The sequence below is a fragment of the Pygoscelis adeliae genome, unplaced genomic scaffold, assembly GCF_000699105.1.
Source record: "Pygoscelis adeliae isolate BGI_AS28 unplaced genomic scaffold, ASM69910v1 Scaffold10, whole genome shotgun sequence".
NCBI lineage: Eukaryota > Metazoa > Chordata > Aves > Sphenisciformes > Spheniscidae > Pygoscelis > Pygoscelis adeliae.
Window position 1 is genome coordinate 4,475,699 of NW_008824053.1, and position 19,596 is coordinate 4,495,294.

General features: G+C 38.0%; 1 protein-coding gene across 1 annotated transcript in view; it reads right to left on the reverse strand.

Moving 5' to 3' along the window:
• RPAP2 (RNA polymerase II associated protein 2) overlaps nt 1-19,596 on the reverse strand; it is a 41,899-nt gene that overhangs the window by 13,186 nt on the left and 9,117 nt on the right. The window contains exons 9-11 of the mRNA XM_009333877.1: nt 18,799-18,893; nt 16,253-16,333; nt 9,088-9,156 (exon numbers count right to left, since the gene is read on the reverse strand). Of these exons, the coding sequence (XP_009332152.1) occupies nt 9,088-9,156; nt 16,253-16,333; nt 18,799-18,893 (245 nt within the window). The remainder of the gene's footprint in view (nt 1-9,087; nt 9,157-16,252; nt 16,334-18,798; nt 18,894-19,596) is intronic.

The following is a 19,596-nucleotide window of genomic DNA, read 5'->3' on the forward strand; positions in this document are numbered from 1 at the left end:
CTCCCTAAGATTAAAAAATACTAAGATGTAAGCTTCTGAAAGCCTGAACCTTTTAAGTACTCTGTAAAATACACACTGTTGTATAAATTATTGTGCACATACAGTGGGACAATTTAGTATCTAGAAGATGCCTTTATATACAAATCTGGTACATTTTATGAATTAAACGTTGTTTCATACATATCCATTTTTGCTGCCACGTACTGGTAATCTATTCCTATCAATTCATTATCTCAGTGATATGCAAAAAAAAAAATTTCAATAAAGATTAAATAAAATACACTGTCTTACAGTTAAAGCAGCTACAATGCAATATGCTTAGGTAAATAATTGTCAATACTTGACTTCATAAAATGTACTCACCTGTACTCAGTTACTATGGAAACAATGATCATAAAATTGATCACAGTTTAGTTTCACAACTTTCTAACATTGTAACTTGATTATCTGCCTTTCAGTCCAATACACAGATCAAACACCTGGAATAATGCAGCTGAGTAAAGAGACACGCTAGGAATAGACTTGCTTCCACCGTGTCCAAATTTTTTTTCTTCAGAAGTTAAACATAAGGACCTCAGTATTTTTCTACTTGCCTTTCCCAGTTTTGAAAACAAGTGCCAGTGCAGTTTTGGACCTCTCAAAACGAGATTCTTAAAAATCCCCAAAAGTTAAGAATTCTTAAGCACCATTTCCCAGACATGCCAGCTCACAGTAGGTTTTTAAAAAAAAACCAAACAACAAAAAAAACCCCAAACCTTTTTCCGGTTTAATTGTTTTAGTTCCAGATCTATTACTGACTTGATGATCTCCAGTAAATCACCTTTCTACTCCTAATCTCAATTTTACCATCTCTATAACAGAAGAACACTATTAACACTTATTTGTGAAAGGTACGCTGACCTAAACGTTTACCTAAAAAAAGCAGAATATGTGATGAGGTTTGAAACAAATATGAAGAGCCACATGAATCTCAACTATTCTTTATCCTTTTAAAAAACTGAATACCTCATCTCAGAAATACTGAGTTTTATGATGAATGAGTTAGATCTATTCAGCGTCTTCTTAAAACGTTCAGACGGATAGAGAGGGCAGAAGAGAGCGAGCGACACATGCATTGCTGTGGAACGTAGGGTGTAAGCGTGGTCTACATCAAAACGAAATGAAACACACGGAGATCCCAAGCCTCTAAACAATCAAGCGTCTGTACAGTTTTTGCACTGATGCTGGTTTTGCACCTAATAGTATGTAATTATACATATATACTTTGCAGCTTCTGGACTAAGCTCCCATATACCGGTTAGCTATGTTTGCTACCAGCCAATTAAAGCACGCTTTTACTTTCGGGAAGGAATGGGAGGAGAAGAACATGTACTGTTATGGACATGATTGTTCTAGTTTCTTTGTACTATGCCGGGCAAAATTTTATGAATATATAGTTATTTTATGTTTATTTATACGACATTCTGGTTAACTGATGGTTGTCGTCTTATCCCAAGTATTTATTTTAGTTATAGGCTTCGTGTCAAAAGAGCCACCTGCACCCTGATGCTAAAACCGCTAGCTGGGATTATCTGTACATTCCGAGAGCTTCATCACAGCCCATCACCTAGTGATACACCTTATACATCATCTTCTTGCCAGTGACATGCATTTCCTTCCTTCCTTCCCCTTACAAAGAGGCTGTATTTTCTGTTTTCATAAATAGGAAAGGAACACATTTCAGAAAATACCGTAAGTTTTTTGCCTTCACTGGTAACACCCCACATCAGGATCAGAACTTAATTGCCAGGCTGGATGAGACCGCTGGGTGTCAAAATGTTTTTGTACCTCAAGCAGTAACAAACTCACGAGAAGAAGTACAAACGTCCTTCGCAGTCGCTTTCTACAGTATTAGGAAACAAGAACAAGTCTCCAGTTCATCAGTGTACTGCCCACTACCAATTATCACATAAAAAATAATTTGCCTCCCTTCTGAATTAATTAGTTGTAATCTTCTCCTCTCCCCTCCAAATTTTTCATGCCTCTGAGTAATTTTTAGTTTATCCCTGGTCACTGTAGAATATTATAGGAACACCAACGTTCTCCAACATACCATTACGGATATGCAGGCTAATAGAATGCACGTGTCTCTATTTCCCCCTACACTGACATAGCTCTTTGACGCATGGGTCTTTAAGTAGGTCTATGGCCCACTATTCTGATTCAAGCAAATTATAACTTAGCTCAATTATTCAAGTGATTTTTTTTTTTCTAAGACATAATTAATTCATAAAGCAAGATTTTTAAGATCTCCATGGTTTTTAATCACTTTCAGGATTCTTCCTCCTTAAAAACCATTATACACTTCATAGCAAAAATATTGCCTGCCATGTCAGGTCTGACACTTTCAACAGCAATATGACAAAGGAAACTAGAATCTCTGGAATGAAGTATTGTCTTTCTAGACAGCCTGTCTTACTCTCTAGCATTATAAGGTTTTACATTCCACAATCTGCATCAAGCACCGTAAGGAGAGATTGGATCTTCAAAAGATACTGCTCTTTCAGGGATTTTTCCACAATCAAGGTTTTTCTGTTATAGTGGTTCCAGAAGAGTTAAGCAATACAATACTTCTACTTTGGGCACAATTTATTTCAGTGCTAAAGAAGAATAGGACACACCACGTAGCCTAGTAGAGGTACCAGTATGACTCTCTGCATAGAACCAAACAAATTAATCCAGAACCCGTGCTAAAAATTCTGCTGGTACAAAATACCTGGGGATCACACGCTAGGAAGCCGTAGGAACCCTTCCAATGATGTGTACCTCTACACTTTTTTTGGTTCAGAAACAAGAAGCCAAATCAACACTGATTTTCATCTGACGAAGTTTCCTGTAAGTCAAAAACACTGCCTATGTGTCATGTCCCCATTAACGTAGGCTGTTCTTTAGAAAGTTTACTAAGATAAAGTTAAAACTCTGAAAATAAAAGATGCAAGTGTCTGTCAAAGTCATGTTTTTCTTTTAACAGATGGGTAATGTTTCATGATAAAAAAAATGTTTGCATTGAATGTATTAAGATTAATTATTAATAAGGAAGCAAGTATATTTTCATAGGGCTACAGCTTCAGGATTCAGTTGCAAAATTAACAGTTCAGTTTGCTCAGTGCGTGAAGTTAAAATACGTTTAGTTTAAACCTAAGTTTAGGGCAGCTGTTAACAGTGGGGATTACTCACGTCTTACTTGCAGCATTAGTTCAGAACCGTCTATATTACCGTGTAACTGTACAACCTATTCTGTGCTATGGCATGACTTCCAATAAGCAAAGCTGTATGCAGCAATTATGGAAGGAGGAAAAACATGACATTACCAAAGAAGTCTTCTAAATATATACCTTTTCAAGAAACATAAATTTAAAACAGTTCTCTCTCTAATATGGCTGGGCAATTTGTCCATCTGCTTAATCAGCACATAGCTGTGGCACAGAGTTCAATAGGACATGAACTCCACTGACCGAGTTAGCTCCCCAAAGAGACAACATGATAAAGCAACCCTCTGAAATCTAGCATGTTATCTTTCAGAGGGTTGAAACAGAAGTGGCAACAAAAATCTCTTGTTTACTCACACAAAAGGCAAAAATGAAGTTGTAGAGGAAAGTACTTTAAAACACAAGAACATTTGGAATATAAAGTTCCCAAGGGTGACTAAAGCAGAAGATCCAAAATTACGTTCAACATAAAAGTATTTCTAGATTCTAACAAAAAGATTAGTCAGAACACCACCGCCATGAAGGACAATTTATAACTGGTGATGCGCTTTGCACACCAGTTCTGCACAGTTGGGCATGACTTCAGTCTGAATGCCCACACATACAGCTCCTGGGAACACGCAGATTTCTCTCTCTTGGAGGGACTTCCAAGACACATGGCAGAAAGCCATGACCCTGCTCTTCCCTTGCACTGGGCAGCGAAACTGGCAGGTGCGGAGAAGACAGCTTTCTGAGCCAACCCCCCTAACTCCGTGCAACAGAAGTCCAGAAGACAGCGCGTGCTAAGGCTCCGCTCCTGCTGATGAGGTCAAGGACCAGAACTGTAAAGGGGAACTGATTATCCTGGACTCACCTCAGAGAGTTCGTGCTGGGCATGCAGGAAAGTTACACAGCATGTCCAAATCTCCCATTCGGAAGGCTATCCATGAAAAATACTAGAATGGAAAAAGACTGCAGCTGTGGATGCTGCAACGAAATCCACAGTGTCTCTTTCCTGCGTAACGGCACTACAGCAACACAGTGGGTTTTTTTGTATGAGGAGAAACACCTTATTTGAACCCGCTAAGGTTTCTTCTTCTGTTTTCTCCCTTATGAATGAGGGAGATATTTAATTAATTTTAAAGTTGGCACTGATTAATGTCCCAATTAACAACACTGCAAATCCCTCAAAATACTGTTCTATACACGTTTCCTAAGTAATACTGGAACATGCTAGAAGGAAGTAAAGTAATACTGATCTCCTCCACAATATGCCAAATAAGCAGATTCGAGGTCGCTTAGAAAGTGCTGATAAGTAAGAACTGCTTAACAGAAAACCTATTTGAGTTCACACTCACCAAATGACAACCTAAAATTATTAAGAGAGAAAAAGGGAAGAATACACTTTTTAATTTAGCACATTAAGACAAACTTTCCTTTTCTCTATTTCACACAATAATATAACTCTGCAGATAGAGACCAAGAGTAGAGACAATACTACGACCACATTCAAACACTTTTATAAAAAGAAAGACTTTTTGCATTTCTGGTCCTGCAAACTCTGTTTCAAAATGGGAAATAATTATATTTCTAGCTTAACGATAAATGATTTTTCTCAGCTGAAACCTGGAACCAATCTTCTATCATCAGACTTGCTAAATAAAAGATCATCCATCTGACTTGTATGTGGTTTCTGTAGGAAGAAGAGTCACCCTGCAAGTCTGATTCATATCCAGTATGTATTTGTACATTAGATTTGTACATTTCAAACATTCAGACATTTTCAGACAAGAACACAGTAGCGATATCACAAACATCTGAATTCCTCTTAAAATAATTTAAAGTGTCAGTGTTGAGCAATAGATGTGCTCTCGTGTGCGAAGAAGTAAAAACGCATACTTGAACCCAAGATTCTCCAGTTCCTGAACTGTTATCTCCAAGAGAGTAAACCTCTAGAGTACATCTCCACGACACATTTATCTGAAGTGGCTGCACACATATAATGATGGCTTTTGTTTAGTGATCATGGTCATTTTGAGTTTGTTTAAATACTGCAGCCGAATGCTTATAAACTAATCCCAGAACATTTTGAAATGCTTTTAGCGGGGGAACCTCTTGCATAGGCTTTGTAGATGAAGCTGACCACAGTTCACTGCAACCAGCCAGCTCAGATAAGTAAGATGAAAGCAGACATTTCCTGAAAATATCTTGAAAGCTTTCCATTAGACTGTACCAGGGGTATACACTAAAACCAGCAAGTGCCCATGCTTGTATAGCAACCAATCTCCCCACTGCTTTCTCCGTTCTTTCTTGAACTACTCTATTTGTATCTATTTATCTGCTTCATTTGATATCTTGCAAAGTTCTTTGGGGAAAAAAGATGCAACTTCTGAATTCTAGTTTACAGTACATTGTAAAGCAGCTATTACTATAACAAAAAATTCTGCTTAACATACTAAACATTGCAACAGGAAGACACAGAAATCTACCACTGCCAAAATTACTACAAATGACAAATAAATAAGAAATTCGATCTACAGATCATTTTAAAAAGTCACCCACTCCGTGATAGGCACGAATGCAATTATTTGAACATAATTCTCTGGCTGTCAAACCGTACTCTAAGAAGGTCGATACAGCATCGCTGAATGTGCTGGTCATGAAGATAGGAGTGCCTCAGGCTAGATTTTCAATAAAGGCTGAGACTGGCTGTTCATATTTTATACGATAATTTGATTGAATAAATCCAGCTGTTCACTAGGAACAGGAAATGCTCCACTGTTGTGATCTCCAACATTTTATACTTCGAGAAAGACAGTCACACTCTAGTTTCGGGCACTTTATTTCAGAGGAATGAATTAGAAGTACAGGTTTCTTTAGTAGCTTAATAGTAGACTCAAGGGCACATGAGTACTTCTAATAGCTTCTCGATGACCAGCAGACTATAAAGGGAGGCTACATCTAATTTAAGCACCAAAATTAGGTGTTACGACTTTCCAATATGCTGTATCCTACAAAGAGTTAATGTGCACACTCCAATGAAGAGAGGACAGCATTATCATAACATAATACAAAGTATTAAGCAGTGATGACACTTGAATTCAATACAGCAGTAATGATAATAGTTATTCTGCCCAGTAGCGTACCAAAAAAAGGGTCGGGGCACTCTGAAAGCGCACTGTGAAGTTAAGTACACCGTTTGAGTCCTCAGCACACGCTAGCCATATACGAGAAGGAAGTGGCGAGCCACAATATCGATGCACAAAATGGGGTGCAAGCAAAGTCCAACAGTTGCTATTTCAATCAAAACAACCCTGCCCCCTTCGAAACAAAACAAAAAATATTTGAGGTCTTAGTAGTTTCTTCTGAGGTATACCCTGAAATCCCATGCTCACTCTGCCTTCTGCAGTCTCTGTTCTTATACCTCCTGCACCCCAGGGTACCCGTAATATGGTCTTTCATCCTCTTGGAAAGAGGAAGTATTATCCTCTTCCTGGGTGTTGCTTATGCTACTTCACTGTTTAGTGTTAGGAGCAGAATGGCCATCCTGTGTCTGGGACCAGGTCAAGACCTGTGAACACATATTCTGAAAACGTTCTCCTCTTTCAGTGACAGAAGCTAGTAAAGAGCCACTCTGACTCAGGCCCCATACAACTCTGTGATCTAAAATGATATTACATGTGCTGCAACATGCATCATCTCTCAGTATAGCTAAGGGGAAGCCAGAGAAGACTTAATAGAGTGTAATTCTTTTTACGAGCAATATTAGTTAAGATATGACAGATTCCTTGGCAGGCTACAGGAAGTGAGAAAGGGCCACAATCTGAGGACCTGTCTGAGAGGGGTTGCCCAGGTCCTCAGTAGCCTTTCCCTGCACACCGTTGGCTTCCATTAAATATTCAAGTTTGATTAGAATTCCCCAATAATTAAATGTTCTGTTTTAATCTTTCTGGAAATGATGCAACACTCATCATCTTCTTAGAGCAATCCTAACACTCACTCTACCCCATCTACATTCTTCCACATCCTCTCCTAAGAGGGGGCTGAGAGAAGTTGTTCAAAAACTGAAGATCATGAGCTTGTAAGAACCTTACAATAAGCTGAAATCAACAGGATTTTTATTCATTGTTTCACTAGAATAATATTAGAAATAAAATCTACTCTAATTTGGGATCAAATACAATTCATTTGTTTAGGGGTGGACCCGTAGAAAGCAAAAGTAAAAGGAGACTTGGTTCTCTGCTTCTACTGATAGCTACCAAGACTGCCTGCTACTTTTGTAACATTTTAAAGCAATTGTAAAACAATCATTAGGTATGTCAACATTTAGAGCTCATCATATGCAGAGAGACCAGCAACATATTTTAACTTCTGATCAAGAGAGTCACCACTTCCTTAAAATGTACAGAAAATACTTGAAAAATTCATAAGATCTGTTTCACAAATTACCAATTCAACCGTAAGAATATATAGTAAAAATGACAAAAGATTTGTTCTTCTAGTTGATAAAAAATTTATGCCAAGGCATTCAAGTAAAGTTACTTTCTGTGTTCTGATTTAATGAATCATTTGAGCGGTATCTGGCTGGGTGACACAGATGTAAGGCTCGCTGAAGCCTACTCTAATGCCTACTGGTATAGTCTTCCTTGGGACAGTAAAGCCAGAACAATGTGTCAGACTGAAGTAATATCACGGAAAGTAAGTGCAGTACTGGGGATGCTCTGAGGTTGGCCCACAACACTTCTTGACCTGTGAATGTCTGTAAGTACTTCTCTGTCCTACAGGCTCCAGTGACCCAGGAAGCCCAAAAGCAGCAGCAGCAGTGTGGTAATAAACAGCCTCTGGAATAAGATTTTTGCAATCTTGTAATTCAAGCTGAAAGACATACAAAGGTTGCTTGGTGATTTAACCCTACTGAAAGGCAGGGCCTGACACTGTGTGAAACCACCAGTGATTTCTTCTTAAAAGGTTAACTAATGTGAAATGTTTAATACGAATTTGTGAGACAGGGGCCTGTTTCACACACTGCAAAGTTTATATCTTTAACTTCAGAAATGTACATGAATTTGGAAAATATAAATTAAGGAAGTTACTTGATGCATATGACTAGAGCTTTTCTACATCACGCCTCTGTGTAGAAGTCTACTGAAAGACACTATAATAAAATCAGGCTTCCCACTAGGAAAACCCTTGGAAAGAATTTAATTCTACAGTAAGTAGAACAAAGCTAAGGAGGACTGTAGGCACTGTAGTATCATAATCTTAAGAAGTAAAGCTAATCCTTATAAAAATAAAATATTGGGTCCCAGTATTCCTTTCAGAAATTTCGGAGTTGCTAAAAAAGCTTTCCCCTCTCAAAGAAGTTTGCCAGAATATTCAAACAAACATATTTAGAAGCACACCACATGTTTAGGGAAGTAATTTGACTTTAATCGTGAAAGTGAAATCTTCTAAGAAATTAGAAGTAAAATGAGAAATGAAAAGTGTAACAGTTATGCCAAATCCAAGAAATACAATACACGTCATTTTGTCCTACTGTCAGAGAGGGGAAGAATGTGTGTCAGCAGCAAATGGAAGAGAGTGAAGTATACTCCTCCTTCACCCCACCAGCCCTCTTTACAAATCCCTAAAGCTTAACTTTTTTTAACCTAAGTTTGTCCATTATTAACATGTTGTTGCAGGTGGGACAATCCTGTTTTGTCAAGAGAATTTAGTTCATTTGCATGAAAAAATAATTCTGTTGATTCCCCAGTTAATTTACAGAAATCTTTCCCTCCTTTTATCTGAAAATTAAATCGTGTCTCGATAGGCTAGTTAAGACAGTTGTGTATGAGAATATTTGACGTTAAAGGGTACTTACACGGATAACAAAACAATAGCAATTAGAGTCCATTCAGGCATTTTGTGAATAATATTTCTGTTTGTTAATCTGAAAAATAATAAAAAAAAGTCAGAACATTTCAGAGTGAAAGTAAACCGATTTTAACTGCTGAATTTTGATTTAAGTCTACCATTAAAAGACATAATACACTGAGTTACAATGTAGCAATTACAGCTGTATCTGAGCAATTCACCAACTTCCAGGCTTCCCTCTCATCTTATCCTGTAATGGAGGAATTGCAGAATTCGCAGTATGTCTCTTTTTTCTACGTGAAAGTGGGATGGGGAAGACTGAACAGAAGCTAATTCTCTGAATTAGCTCGCAAATAGCCCTGGCTGCTGCGAGGGCTCAGCTCTCACTCATACCCACCGGGAAATTCTCAGGAACTGCACATGCGTTTCTGAAAAGATGGGCCTTCCTACACCTAGTTTCCCCCCTGTTGGCTTCAGATCCAGATTTGCTGTAAAAGCTAATGTTGCGGAAACAGACTGGATTTTGTTAGTTACTGGAGACAATCCTCTGATGATTCTTGTTTTTAAAATGGAAACCCAGAATTCTAGCTTATGCAATGGGAGCCAGTGCAGACACAAGAGCAAGAAAATGAGGTGTGACTCAAGAACCACATGGGTGCTCAACCAAAGTGCTGCTGCATTTTATACCTGCTGACCCATTTGGCTGAACTTCGCAAGATGACAGATCTGCTTTAAGTCAAATGTTAATCTGACTTAAAACAATTCACATGCGAATTGCTATGGCTGAATTCAGGCATGATCCATATGGTGTTCCGGACAAGCAATTTCACGGAAAAGTCACAGCTAAAAACGAAGCTGTGGCTATGCGGGCACCCAAAACGGCTAGCAGAATTAATTTTTTTCAGACAGATGGCGCCATCCAACAGAAATACTGAGGGGCCTCCCTACGTTTGCTTCCTTCTCCTGCTCAGCTTCCCTTCTATGCAGCCTGGTATAAATTCGAATCCAGAATGAAGCTACCCTGTCATTCATACCCACTTCTACAGGCTCTGGTGAAGATGGGAGGCTGCTTGAAATGAAATACCTGGCAATAAATTCAAATCCAGGGTTTTCTTCCCCAGTAAGACTTTTTTTTTTTTAAATTTCTTTGCGCAAGTATATAGTTACCCAAAAAAGTGTTAAAAAGTGGAAAAAAATAAAAGCATTTGTACTTGCCATTGTTAAAATTCAAATTCTGTTAACTAATTCCCCAAAATTTTATTCAAAATGGTCATTAAAAATGCAGTTATTAATAAGATGTTTTATAGGAACATTTTTCATTTCCCTATTTCAGAAAGATATTAAAAATTAATAAAATTTTTATTTAAGAATAGTAATAATTAAAGCAATATTATCCTATTTTTATCCTCAAATCTCCAAGTCTTCCAACCAAAATAAGATTTTGAAGCAATGATTACTCAAATAGTGCCTCAACAGCCTGAGTTTTGTTAAGTGATGAAAGGAAAAGCAATGCTTTGTGCTACACGTACAGGAATGGCCACATCAAACTAGAACCAATAGTTCTGGCAAATACAGATTATTTTTGTTATTAAAAGATCCATGTTTCCCAATTACTATTTGAAATAGCTAATGGCATTAGCTGGCAACAAAGCTTGTACCTGGTAAGCTGTTACATTTTTCTGGCTATAGAACAAGGGACAAAACAAAGGCTGAACGTCTTGACTCAATACTGATGACAGTGATAAACACTACCAAGAAAAGCCTGATGGAATCATCTTGACAAGCAATTCATATGTAACATTCCAGTTAATCTGCTATGATGAGACACAATGAAAGAGACAGCTCCAAGCCACCTGGGAAAACTCTGTCAAATAGATAAAGCAGCTTTATTTCAATGCTCTACAAGGAGTTATTATTGATTAGGGCACAGGAAGGTGTCATTCTTGCACACAAACTGAGAGATGCAGTTATTTGTGTCAATTAACTCTTATTCAATGTTAGTATTGATTGGCAAGGTCTGAACACTAGTCATTGCCATCAATATGCTATTTATGAAGGAGGTAGTCAAAAGACACAGATAACCAGCAGGATACGGCAGTACGGATCTGCTGACGTACTACTGTCACTGGACTGGATGAACAGTCAAGTCAGGCTTCCACAGTGAGTAACCTTTCAGTACAACACCTGTCCTAAAGCGCTTGTGCAGCTGCAAAAAAAAAACATTTCAGGCAGATCAGACTAAAGCTAGCAACCTACAGGTGTGAAGCCTTAAATAACAAGGAGCAGTGGGAGGGCAGTCACTTTCAAAAACAACCGGTGTGTCAGCACCAAGGCCTCTGAAGAGGAAAGCTTTCAGAAAAGATGGAAGAGCAAGTCCTCTGTAAAAATAGTTCATTAATTCTTTGTCTTGCCTCTAGCCAAAACTGCTACTTCAGAACAATCCATGAAAGAGAGGTCACTAGATTTCTGTCATAAACTTATAATGTGGAAATGTTAAAACTCTACAAAACTTTGTGTACATGATTTGAGTTTTGCAGTGAAATACTTTCTGTTATAAGAGTTTGGCTAAATCCTCCCTCACCTACCCAAAGAAAGAAAACAATGTGCAACTTTTCAAAACAGAATGGCTCTACTTTCTTGGCCTCTGTAGGGCAGGATAGGTAAGCCAAGAAGGTTGAATGATCCCAAATAGCTGTGTGGGTCGCTTCGTTGCTAGTTTGTGGGTGTTGTGGTTCACCCCAGCAAGATGCACTGCAGCTGGACTTGGCGGCTTCCACCATCCAGTAGGCAGCAAGGATTCACGCAGCAGTTTTAATACTCTATGAAGGAGCTGAGACTGAGCAGATGGATCCAAATGGCAGAAGCTGACAGGATAAAGGACTAAAGAGTAAGATGCATAACAATTCCATGCCAAATGACCTCCCAATAACTGAGTAGTGCCCAGCCTGCAAAGAAAGTGAACTCCAATACGGAAGTTGTAGGAATACGGGGGAGTCCAAGGTTAAAGTAACCAGTAAATAAAAAAGTAAACCCCAAAATGACAGAAAAAGAGCATACACAGTTGGTTGTACTTTTCCTTTAGTTGTCTTCCCATTTAACTCCTGTCAGCTGCAAATTTTGCTAGCAGAACTCCATTAGCAAATGATGGTCTGATTTGTAAACAGTGCCTGCTGTGGCAGCAGATTAGGCAAGCACATCCCTAAGTGCCTTGTGCAAGAACTTGAACGGGGACCACAACAAACTTGAAGTTATAGGAAAGAAACTCAGCAATGCAGGAGCTCGCCACCCTTTCCTCAGCAGGATTACATTTCCTGCAATTTCTAGGAAACAATTTGAAAGAGGAACACTGTCCAATGGAGAGTGGCAGATGGACACCAGGATTATTATGTTAAATAGTTATCCCTTAACAGGCCCCTAGCGTCAGGTATTATGCCAAGATGCAAGAAAATGTAACTGGTTAATAGAAAACAATTTTTTTAGAGTACATTTTTCTTTATACCTATTTATAAATTATAGTGTTGAGTGTTATTTCCTTTTCTAGAAGTTTGTTTATCCTTACAATGAGAATATACTTGCCATCTATGAATCTATGAGTTCAATTTTTAACATGTTACTATGAATTTGACTAATAGCTGGTAGCAATGAGTTATTGGTAGTAAATGTACATTTGGTGAAAAAACATTCCTTTGAACAGGTCCATGCTTGCTATCTTTCAGTTTTACCCAGTACGTCCATGTTCTTACACTGGGAGAAAAAGAAAAGTGTGCCCCAAATGGAGAAGATTTTCTTGCTTTCTTTCTTTCATTTTACAATTTATCTTTGTTGCAAAGTGAAGTCATCAGCATCTTTGCAAATGAAGCAGTTTTTTTGTTTACGCATCCAGACTCCCGGGTGTAGGCATATGTAACTTCAGTTCAAGAATCTGACCTGTTAGTTTGGCTGTTTGCCTATTCTGTAAGGCAGCAAGCTGACTTCATGGGATTAGGACATGAAGTTGTGACTTCAGGGGACCTCAGCTATCTATAATTTTTCCAAAACTTACACTAAGATGAGCAAAGTTTAGCTAACTCAGGTCAGCACAGGCAAATACTAAAGCACAGACTGTTTTTCTTTAGGCTTCAACTAGACCAATTTAACCATAAAAGACAGCTCTTCAACCCCCTGAAAAACCCCTAACGTATTTACATACTGTAGTATAATTTAGGTTGATGACAACCAGCAAAGATGAACTGCTATTATAACTTTAGGCTCTCTTCAAGAGAAGCCCATTTACTTGAGAAAAGGTCATTAACGTTTTGGTACTTTCACGTTTCCATACAGAACCTTGTCTACGACAAAGTATTGCTGATTGACTTGAAACCCAGAACCTAAAATTCCACTTAACAAGGGTAATAGGTAAAAGCCTATTAGTTGAGTGTATACACTAGATAACATACACTCATGATCATATTGAAAAGCTAAAATATTGTCTTGGAAACAAGATAAGACAAAGCTGTAATAGAAAGTCTTGAACACATCTTTAGGAAACAACTGTATCATATTCACTGACAGAGTTCAACGTCAATGATAAGCTCCATAAAAGGAATTAAAATACTTGCAACCGTAAGATACAGATGAAATTCTATTTTCAATATGAAGTATTATGCTTAAAAAAAACCAACCACACGTTCACAAACATAATCATTTAGCCTCGATTTATACATAAATAGCTCATTTTCTCTTGATCTTTTAACAAAGTGCCCTTACACACTCTGGAGAATTATTTGACATCTCAGTTTTCGTAACAAAAGCTTACAGGCACTGAGGGACTTTGTTTGGGAAGAGCTCTAACCATTCTAAAATGTCTCTTGAGATCCCTCTAGTGTGTTTCCCAGCAGTGGTAATTAAATAAAATGCTGCCCAAAGGAGGCTGAACTGCAAGTGTTCCTTTAAAAACCAATGGAGCTGAAAATTGTTGTTTCTTAGTTCACCACATGCTCTTTTACCCTTCTTCAGCTAAGCTCTACTACAGCCATGTGTTTTATCTCCTATCCTCTTTGGCAAGTTCTTCAGCCTGAAATATTTCCAGTACAAAAAGCAGGGAAGAGCACTAGCATTTGTCAGTCTCCCTCCATAGTCATTACGCACATTTTAACCACATTAACAAAGAAAGTAACATTTAGATTTCTATACCCTGCAAACATAAATACCTTTTAAAATTTATCCCAGGTCGCCCTGCCAAAGCATTCAACCTAAAATCAGAGAGACCACTCATATTAAGTAAATTTAAACTTATGTACAGAACTGGAGAGTCAAACCTGTGCTTTCATCTTAATACCATGAGCTAGCTTTTGTGTATCAACAGACAATTTTGTGTATCAGAAGTGCAAGAAGGAGAAAGGGCCCAAGCGTTTTTACTGCTTCCCTATTTCCTGTATTTTTGTATTATTTTACTATCAGTGACAATAAAACTCCATTGAGAGAGAGAGGGAGGGAGGGAGATAAAGGCACTTACAAATTCTTGTGTAGTGCCCACAATTCTCTTCAACCATCCCCCGCCCAAAATGCTGAATTTCTAAGCAATTTATCTGGAATCTTGAAGTAAGAGAGCCCTAAGAACTTGCTACCATTACCTTCAACTTACTTCCTAACAAAAAAAGACTTAAAAATAAACTCAGGAAGTGTTATCTGAGGGATCAGAAATAGATCAGGGGAGACTTTTAAAATATGATAAATTATTGCTACACGAGCCAGGTATTGGGATCAAACTTCAAATTAATTAGATTTGGTTCCATTCTGTAAATCCACAGGTGTATATATATACACAAGTTTTTAGAAGTCCATTTTGCTTTAAGGCTCCTTTGCTGCAAACCACTTCTAAAACTTCATATTCAGGCCACATTGTCTTTGAATAGCAAAAATGATTTAAAATAGAAGTTCTGCTTTTGAGAACCTCCAGGACTTCTTACATAATCAATCATACAAAAGCAGATTGAAAGACACCAAATGTAATTTTTCCAGTTCTATCAATCCATAAGCTAAAGTGACTATTAAGCATTCAGACTGCAAAGCAACAAAAGTGTTTTAAGACACAAAGACCTTATTCAAATAGTAGGTATATATACAGCATATACATGCTGCTCCAATATAACCAAAAATATCTTCCCTGGTTTCAGTGTTGTTGTTAAAATAAAAGGTTGATCACAACTTAAAAGACTGCAATTACAGAATCAAGTTCAAACACTAACAATTCTTTTAAATAAAAGAGATCATGCACAGAGTCACCAGAAAGGAAAAGAATATCTTCCATAGCAAGAAATCCTGCATATAGAGATCTGTGCTTTAGTGGTATCCTTCCAGACATCAGATAAATCATAAGGAATCAAGTAGAGCTGGGTTTCTGTTCACCAAAGCCTAGATTCCTTGTGGGAAACGCCACATGAATGAGTTTTGGAAAATTTACATGTAAACCTCATGCAGGTTGGGGATGTGGGGGGGAATTTTCCAGAGCGACAACGTACACAGAGTTAGCAGCTGTTGTTGCTCCTTTTCCTGACAATAGTTCAAGGTGCAGGACATGATCTAGGTCCAAGTTATGAGAGTTGTATCCCAAAGAAAACCTAAAAATGTTCAGAGAAGTTGCCACCATTCTGTTCTCCCTCCTTCTTTAGCCCAGCATTTCCAAATACTGTCTTTAGTGCTTCTGGCTGAAGCAGAAGCTTCATCTGTGGTATAAAGTGTCCGCTAGATCTACTTCCCCTTGAAATCAGGAACAAGACAGGTCAAACTGGACCTTCTTCCTGGCTCTAGAAGTTAGTGGTAACAATTATTAATCACATTAAAACCATTTAGCCTGGCTGTAGGGAGCCAGAGCAAAAGAAAGCGACAGATCTCAGAAACTCACGCTTAATAGGAGGTGACGAGGTAGCAGAACCTTTAAAAGACTCACCATCATCCTCCAGAGACCACTGGCCTAGTTTTTAAAAATCTACAAATACTCCTGGTGACCTAGCCACTGTCAGGAGCAGGGAAAGGGTTGACTTGTTAATCCACAGGGAATGTGACATTACCTACATGAACACACAGCTAGAAAAGGGCAAACCTGCAATGGGGCCCTCCTTGATCACAAATCATTCAACAGCGTGTTTAATCAATCAATCAAGAAGAATCTTTAAGTAAAAACCAATACTCACCGGAAAGTTTTGACAAGATTTTTTAGCTCTGTGTAAACATCACCTGGAGTAATCTGAAGAGGGCCCAAAACTGCAGGTAATCTAGAAGGCAAAAGACCCTGGTCAATATATATTTTCCTCTCTTTCTCATTTCTTCTCAAGTAGGACTTCCGCCAAAGCTCATGAAAGTTAATAAAAAGAGATCGACTTTTGTGCAGCAGATCAGGCCTGTAGTTCACATGCCAGATTCCTCTGAGTGGTGTTTGGGCAACACCTTCACTTTACAACAGCTTGTTTTTAAAAATAAGAAGCTCTAGTTCAGTGTGAACATGGAGAAGAGATTAAATATAGTTTTACAAGCATACTCTATTAACTTCATATTTCAGTTCTGACAAGACATTCTTACCAAAAAATCATAGTGTTTACATTATGAGGATTAGAATTCCAGGCCTCATAAATGTTTCAAATATTATATTTATTTGGTTCAAAAATAACAACACAAAAGGAAACTGCTTGTTGAAATGAGGTTTGCACAGAGAATATACCTGCTAACCTCAGACTCACATAGATGCAACAGAAATAACATTCCACTGTAAGCCTGATAGTTGGAATCAAGATGACAGTAGGGTAACCAGAAAATTTCAAAAGAAAGAAAAAAACAGATTACCTCCCTACTTGACTGTGCATAAAAATTGATAGAGCAGACAACAAACCACACATACGGTTTAACTAGTTGTCAGTATCCCCAAATGCTGGAAATAACATGCATTGTTTTTCACGTTTAGGGTGAAACTTTTGCCTCTATTTACTTGTTTAATAGTTAATATCCTCTTGCATCTGAACATCCAGTTATTCAGATTTATACGCATATATGCGCATGGTGCATCAATATTGCTGGAAGAATCAAGATTTCTTTTCTCCTTTATATCACTGCATGTTTTACAAAAACTGAGCACAGGACTCCCATGATGCTGGGCATATTCATATTCCCATTGACTTAATCTGAATACACCAAGAAATCATTGCTTTATCACAATGAAAATTCTCTCTCTCACTTGAGTGTGACAGGACTATTGCATCACCTCGTAAAATTTAAAAAGACCAACTAAAGAAGGGGATAGTCAAGAATAAAATCTTTAAAGAAACTAAGAAAAAAACATTCTGTCTTTCTTATCCTCTATTCATGGAGTACGAGACTTAAGTTCAACAGAAATTTTGCTAGAACCTGAAAATGACTGACAAACTTGTGGAAAAATTTGAAGGGCACAGAAACTGCTTTGCCATACACTAGTAGTCCTTGGAATCTATGTGACATTGACACTTACAAAAAGATCAGAGATAGCCACCTTTTTTGCAGCATGGTTTGATTCCGTGTTTGTGGCCTGTCCACACTTGTTGCAGGTAGAGAGAAACAGAACGGAGGTTTTTTTGGGTTTTGGGGGGAGTTTTCGTTGTGGGTTTTTTTAGTTAAAAAAAGGCTTCTGCAAAATCTAGTTTGGCTAGCTAACACAAACTACTACCATAGAAAAGCAAAATACCCCTAACAAAAACACCACAATCATGGCTTTCAAATACTCATTTATCTGCATTGCCTTGACAACGGGAGTATTTTCAAGGTCCTCTCAACTTTGACAATTTAATAATTTTAACAGCTACAGCAGAGATACCTTAATCTCTCTTCTGGGTCTCCAAAGCCCTTTTATGTATGTGAAAAAGGTCTGGTGTTCGGAAAGTTTTAAGCTTCAACCCTGAGGGCCTTTAATGGTTGCAGCTAGAGGCATACTGATACCAACCATCCAAACATGGACTAGAAACTCTTTCAGCAAGATCTTTGCTTAAAATATTAAGAGGTTTGAAAACACCACTTCCTTCTGTGTAGATTTGTTTACCAGTAACAGTATGCTTAATGTACAGGACAAATATTTGCACTCCTCCCAATCAGCTTCAAGTTTTTCAGTTTAGACTTGAGCAGCTGATACATACAGCTATTTAAATATTTCATATATGTCCATCAGAATCCGCTTTTAAACACTTACAAGAATCTAAACAGTTTAGATTATTTCCGGATAACTGAGGGCAAGGAGGATGATAAATAAAGGGCTTGCTGTGGAATTTTTTTTTTTTTTTTGAAGCGCATATTCTCATTTTAAGCTCCTTGTGTTATACCAACATTTAGATCCAAAAACCACAGAATTTTTCAGTGTAATGGCACAATTGCATTGACTTCTGCCAGCTACTGAAGAGTGGGAACATGCTGTCATGCCAGCCTGGAATGCTGTCAACTACAAGCTCCAATGCTTGTAGGAAAGGACAGGTTTCTTCTAGAGAACACCTTCGTAGTGAGATTCTGACATCTACCTCAGCAGGCCATGCAAACTGACATCTGCAACTGTACTGCAGATGACTGTCTCAGAAATAAGTAAGTTCTTTAGGGCAATAACGGGTTTAAGTTATGACTAAGGCCACCTAGGAAAAGCCAGAACGTCCTTGCACAGTGTGTTTGGTTCTTAAAATGATGAATCAGCACCAACTTCAGCTTGATATTTACCAAAGTAACAGATACTTACACTTTTCTCAGTTTTTCAAGGACGATTCGCTTTCTAATCTGCATTTGTGCATTTGAATCAACAAGTGGGAAGGTGAGATATTCCTGTTGATCACCCTGTATTAGACAAAAAACTTTAACAGCTATAACCTAGTATTTAATTAAAGTCAATGCATCAAAATAGTCACAGCTTATCAATAAATGTTTAAACATAAGAAAACTCTTATCTCTGAATAGAAAAAAAACCCCAACCAGTAATTTCTTAATGGACAGAAGGTTGCTTAATCTGACCCCACATACAGTGTGCAGCTAACCTACTTTTCCCCTTCCCTATGCTAGATACTTTAATTCAACTAATGGTAAATTCCTGCAAAACTTAAGTCAGACTGAACTTTTTCCAAGAAGCAATGTAATAGCTTTGTTTTACAAGCAGCAGCATTATGAAAATTATACCCTCTGATGCTAACATCACACTTGAACTTTAAAAGCAAAAGCAATTTCACACACCAGCACAAACTGTACAACCTACCTAGCCTAGTCAGCATACTGCTTTTACAGTAGTGACAAGAAGACCCGGCTGCTGTCAGCTGGTTTGTCTGACCTGGAAGGGGTAAAACCTCAGACCACTCTATTGCTGGCGGTCTGCAAATCCTCCTGAGGTCTTTTTCCAAATTGTCTAGATTGCAACAACTTATGCAAACAAATCAGCAGGTTCCAACTCAGAGAACTTTAACAATAAGTAATGCCAGAGATCTAGCCTTACTCAAGAGAAGAAAGAAATCCAATCTCAAGTATACCCTGACATGAATAAAAGGCAAAA